Genomic DNA, 5584 nt, shown 5'->3' on the forward strand with positions numbered 1-5584 from the left:
AGAACGCGACCACAATGGCAAGTTTAGGGTTCAGTGTTGAAAAAATCGAGAGCAAAAAACGGCTCCGCGTGTCGCATGTGGTGCGCGTGCGACGCGCCTACAGAGGCCTAAGCCTGCATCGTGTCGAGAGGCCGAGTTTCCGCGTGCGCGGCGGAGATGGTACGCGGCGGCCTTCCACGTGTCGGCGCGGGTTCCTCGTCTTCCTCGTGATCTTACTTCGCTTCTCCGGCGAGATTCCGTCGTCAAGTGCGGAAGTGCAAGTCTTGGCTCTCGACCTCGCTGCGTAGAGTTTCGTTCGGAGACCCGCCACGCGCCGCGCCGGGCGCGACCGTACACACAAACGTGATCACACGCGCCACGGGCACTCGACTTCCGGAAGAATTCCAGTCTTGCCGCAGGCCCCCAAAAAACAAGACGCGCGTGCTGTGTATGGCGGTGCCGCCTGGGGAGATGTGCCGTCTCTTGAAATAAGGCGCCACCGCAGACGGTGCGACGGCGCAGAGTCGCGCAGAAACCGGCGCCAGACACTCACGGCAGCCCTCGTTGGGAGCTCCGAGTGCAGCCCACCGTAGATAGAAGGGACTCCACGGCCCATATGAAGCGCCGGAAAAGCACTGTACCAAGAGTCACTGTCGTCGGGCGCCGCGTGAGATGTCCGCAGACAGGAACGCACCAGCCAGCGCAGCCTCACGCGCTCAGAGGAAGCCGAAACGCGACGGCGCGTAGTCCTGCGCCATTCAGTGTCTGAGGAGGACGACAGAACAAAGACATAGAGTGTGGAAAGGAGACGAATGCTAGGGGCGTTGATTCGGAACGAGACTCTTTTCCCTGCAGACGGCGAGCGGCACACGGCTCTCGCCGCCAGCGTTAGAGGCTGATTCACGCGGCTGCAACAGCACGAAATCGTTTTCTTCGCGAGAGCTTTGCCCGATATTTGCGCATCGCAGGCGCCACCCGCGTCCAGTCGGGAAATCCCTTCTTCAGACTTGTTGTAGTTCGCAGATGCTCGCGAGGTCACTTGTGCTTCTTCTTGCTGCTCTTCTTGTCATCTGCGTGTTTCGTGGATTCCTTCTTCTCCCCGTCGCTGCCTTTCTTCTTGTTGCCACCACTCTTGCTGCTCTTCTTCTCTTTCTCACTCTTCTCATTCGAGGCCTTGTCTTCTTTCTTCTTGTCATGTCCTTTGCTCGCCTCCGTCGACGCCTCCTTTGCGGACCCCTTCTTCTTGTCGCTCGACTTTTTCTCAGCCTTATCCTCCTTCTTCTTGCTGCTTCCAGAAGAACCATCTTTTCTCTTTTCCTTCTTCTCCGCGGGTTCGTCCTCGGCAACGGAGGTCCTCATCTTGTGCTTGTCCTCCGCGTCGTCTGCGTCAGTCGCCTTCTTGTGTTTCTTCTTCTCCTTTTCCTTGTCGTCATCCCTTTCCTTCCTCTTTCTCTTCTTCTCTGCCTCCTTCTTGACAGCCTCAGTTAGCGCAGCAGCTTCGGCCTCAGCACGCTTCTTCTCTTCTTCTTTTCTCCTGCGTTTCTCCTCTTCTTCCTTCTTCCGTCGCTCTTCTTCCTCCTTTCTGCGTCGCTCCTCCTCCTCCCTTGTGCGTCGTTCTTCTTCCTCCTTTCTGCGCCTTTCTTCCTCCTCCCTTCTGCGTCGTTCTTCCTCCTCCTTTTTGCGTCGTTCTTCCTCCTCCCTTTTGCGTCGTTCTTCTTCCTCTCTTTTGCGTCGTTCTTCTTCCTCTCTTCTCTTTCTTTCTTCCTCCTCGGCCTTCGCCTTCGCAGCTGCCGCCTCCTCCTCCTCCTTTCGCCTTCGCTCGTCTGCTTCCCTCGATGAATCGCGTGAGGACGACTGCGATCGGCTCGAGCTGCAGCTTCGGCTCCTGTCGCTTCCTCCGCTGCTCTTGCTGCGGCTGCGGCTTGAGCTACGCGAGCGACTGGCTGAACGACTCGCCGATCGACTGGCTGACCGACTCGCCGATCGACTGGCTGACCGACTCGCCGATCGACTGGCTGACCGACTCGCCGATCGACTGGCTGACCGACTCGCCGATCGACTGGCTGAACGACTCGCCGATCGACTGGCTGAACGACTCGCCGATCGACTGGCTGAACGACTCGCCGATCGACTGGCTGAACGACTCGCTGAGCCGCTTTTATCGGATTCCTTGCTCTCGCTTCGCCGTCGACTTTGGCTCCCTTGTTCGCTTCGGCCTCTGCTTTCACTAGCCTCGCGTCGGCTCCTGCTGCGAGAGCTGCCGCTGCCGCTTCTGCTGCGATTGCTGTCGCTCCTTGCGCTGCTGCGGCCGCGCTTGCTCTCTAGGCGGGTCGCGTGGCTGCTGCGGTCGCTCCGGCTAGAAACACTCACGCTCTTGCTGTCGCTGTCTCGCCCTTGGCTCCCGCTTCCCGACGTGCTTCGACTCCTGCTTCTGCTGCTGGCGCACCTTGCGCTTCCAGACTCTCTTCTAGCTCGGCTCGATCTCTTCGACTCGCTTCGCCTCCCTCGACTTCTGCTCTCGCTCCCACTCCTGCTCGCGGCGCTGCTTCGACTCCTGCTACGGCTGCCGCTCTTGCTCGCGCTCCTGCTGCGGTTCCCACTCCTGCTCGCCGCGCTGCTTCGGCTCCTGCTGCGGCTGCCGCTCTTGCTCGAGTTCCTGCTGCGGCTCCCACTCCTGCTCGCCGCGCTGATTCGGCTCCTGCTGCGGCTGCCGCTCTTGCTCGCGCTCCTGCTGCGGCTCCCACTCCTGCTCGCCGCGCTGCTTCGGCTCCTGCTGCGGCTGCCGCTCTTGCTCGAGCTCCTGCTGCGGCTGCCGCTCTTGCTCACGCTTCTGCTGCGACTTCTGATCGCGCAGTTGCTTCGGCTGCGGCTTCCGCTGCTGGCGCTTCTCTTGCTCTCGCTCCGGCTGCGACTCCTGCTTTCCATGCTGCCGCTTCTGCTTGCGCTGCTTCCACTGCGGCCTCGACTGCGACTCCGACTGCGGCGGCTCTCCTCGCTTCGGCTGGCGCTCGTGCGGCGGCTGTCGCTGCGGCTGCGGCTGCGAGAACTGCGGTTGGCGCTGTGTCGGTCCGCGGCGGACGCAGAAGGCAGCGCTCGGCCGAGAGTGCCTACAGGCGAATGGGAGTGCGAAATAGATCGCATCCGATCGCGTTCTCGGCTGCGGCTGCCGCTGCTGCGGCTCGAGCTGACACTCCGACTCCTGCGGTCTCGGCTGCGGCTACACGACATGCTGTCGCGCTTTTCTTCTCTGTTTCCGCTGCGGCGCTTCTGCGACGAGGGCGACTCGGAGCGCATACGCGAGCCGGACGAGCCTCGAGACGGACTGTCCTTCTTAACAAGAGAAGTATCCTTCTCCGCGTCGCCGTTCGTCTCCGCAGCCTCTCTCTCCGCTGCCTCGGCGGCCGCCTCTTTCTGCCGCTCTTCCTCCTTCTCCCTCTTCTTGTCTTTCCCGGCAAATCCCTCGATAAGCGTAACGAGAAGTCTTTTCACAGAGACGGGAATGCGTTTGCGGCCTTCGTCGCGCATCAGCTGCAGCATCGTCGCCTCTTCCAAGCCATCGGGGTCGCCCTTCTGTTTGATCTTCTCCGTCGCCAGGTTCAGAAGCACAAAGTTGTATCCTTCTTTCCGCAGCTCCTCTTTGACCAGTTTCTTGAGCTTTTCCTTCTCGCCGCTCGCCTGCAGCATCTGCGAGAGGGTCTGTGCCTGCGGCGGCTCGGGCGCGGCGCTCTGGGCGCCGCCCTGGCTCAACGCAGCGCCGCCGCCCTGGCTCAACGCCGCGCCGCCGCCCTGGCTCAACGCCGCGCCGCCGCCCACGAGGCCCGCGAGCGCCGCAGCGGGCAGGCCGCCTGCTGGAAGCGAAGGCGGAAACGGCACGCCGAGCGGACCTGCGACCCCGCCTCCAGCGGCATTCTGCGAGTCGCCCCCTGCCGCAGTTATGAAGGCCACAGCCGCAGCGGCGGCGACCAAGTTCGGCGGCACCGGGAACGGGAGCGGGGGGAAGCCCGGCGGGGGCAGGACGCCCGGGAAGGGCACCGCGGGCAGCGAAGGAGGCGCGCTGCTCGGCCCTCCGGGAGGACCCGCGGAGAGCGGGGGGAGGCTGGGCGGGGCGAGGCCACCCAGGGGCGGTCGGAGACAGTTGGGCGGGGCTGGAAGATCGCCTGAGGCGCATCGGCTTTCGCGGCCGCCGTCGCCGCCAGGCGGCGGAATGCGTAGCGTCGCCGGCGCGTTGCACACAGGCTTCGGGAACACAAAGGGCGTGGGAAACAGGCCGTTCGCGGGGGACGGCATCGGCGGCGAGTTCGAGTCCAGAAAGCCGCCGATCTGGTGGGGCGTCCGAGGCCCGGGGGGGCCGCTGGGCGCCCGAGAGAACGCCCGGGGCGGGTCTTCGTCTGCGGGCGGCGGGCGCGGGCGCGGAGGGGACGGCAGACCCAGGCCCGCGGGCTGGCTGAAGTCGCGCGGAAGCCCGAAGTTGTACGCCATGCTGAGAGAAGAGAGGAGGGCCGACTCGGAGCTGTGTGTGCCGCAGAGACGAGGACCTCGGCGGGCGGAGGGACAAAACCGCGGCGCAGTCACGTCGTGCTGGGCTGGTGGCAGGACTCGCGAGGGGTGCGGGGGCAGAACGGCGAACATACACAAAAGCCGACGGCTTCCGGCTGGAACGTCTGGAGGGGAAACGAGGGCTGGTTTGACACTCCTCGGGCGCCAAAAGGAGGAGGAGGAGGAAAGCGCGGCAGGGGCCGCCGCTACTGCGTAGCAAACAAACTGGAGAGAGGTATTCCCGCGCGAGAGGGACTAAAGGACTGACGCAAATCAACGGAGAGACGCAGCGGGACCCACTTTACATTTCTCTCGGCAAGAAGGAAAAAAAAAAAAACTGGGAAGACCAGCCCCGCGCCGGAGGCAGGCCTCTCAGATTCGTGGGACTTCCCGTGGCCGTTGTCGTCTTCATACGTCAAGAATCCTAGAAATACGCCTCAGCACCTCTGTTCCAAGTCTCGCGTCTGGTCGGAGTACACGAATCGATTTTTCCTTTCCCGGTGTGTCTGCAAAAACAGCAACGGTTGACGGGAATCAAGCTGGAAAAAATTCAGGGCAGGGCGGCGCGCAAGTAAACGAACACTCGAGGGCAGCGCAGCGTCGGGTGACTACGACGGCCGCGGGAAAAAATGTGTTCCTTGAGGGACTCGTGCAGAGACACCGCTGAGAGGGCAGAGATATTTTACACTTCGCAGGCGGTCACAACGTTCGCCCAGAAACCGAGAGGCCTGTCGAATCGTCCGGAAATCGGCACATGCAGCTGGGGAAGCGACATGCAGAAGCCAGAAGGAACCGCGACGACCCCAGCGGGCTGGAAAGCCTGAGCGATCACGCGACAGCAGCCGTCACGTTTGTCTGCGACAGTTGAGGAGCGGCGGGCCTCACTCGGAGGCGGCGTAGTGTTCCGCGGATCTCTGTCTTTGTGGCGTGTTTGTCCGCCGGCTTCCCTAATTCTGCGACTTCAGCGGAGCAGTTTGCACTCTCCGCGTCCGCCAAGAGCCAATCCGATTCCACACTCAGCCGCTCTCCGAAGAAACTTTCGACTTTCGGGGGCGACGCGCCCGCAGCC

General features: G+C 62.9%; 1 protein-coding gene across 1 annotated transcript; it reads right to left on the reverse strand.

Moving 5' to 3' along the window:
* Positions 1 to 1014: 1014 nt before the first annotated feature.
* BESB_047280 (uncharacterized protein) lies at positions 1015 to 4608 on the reverse strand (the record flags this gene model as incomplete). The annotated part of the gene is made up of 1 exon (XM_029363179.1): positions 1015 to 4608. The coding sequence occupies one exon, from the start codon at positions 4606 to 4608 to the stop codon at positions 1015 to 1017; it is 3594 nt and encodes a 1197-aa protein (XP_029220545.1).
* Between the last annotated feature and the right edge of the window lie 976 nt (positions 4609 to 5584).

Source organism: Besnoitia besnoiti, chromosome III, assembly GCF_002563875.1.
Source record: "Besnoitia besnoiti strain Bb-Ger1 chromosome III, whole genome shotgun sequence".
Taxonomy (NCBI): Eukaryota; Apicomplexa; class Conoidasida; order Eucoccidiorida; family Sarcocystidae; genus Besnoitia; species Besnoitia besnoiti.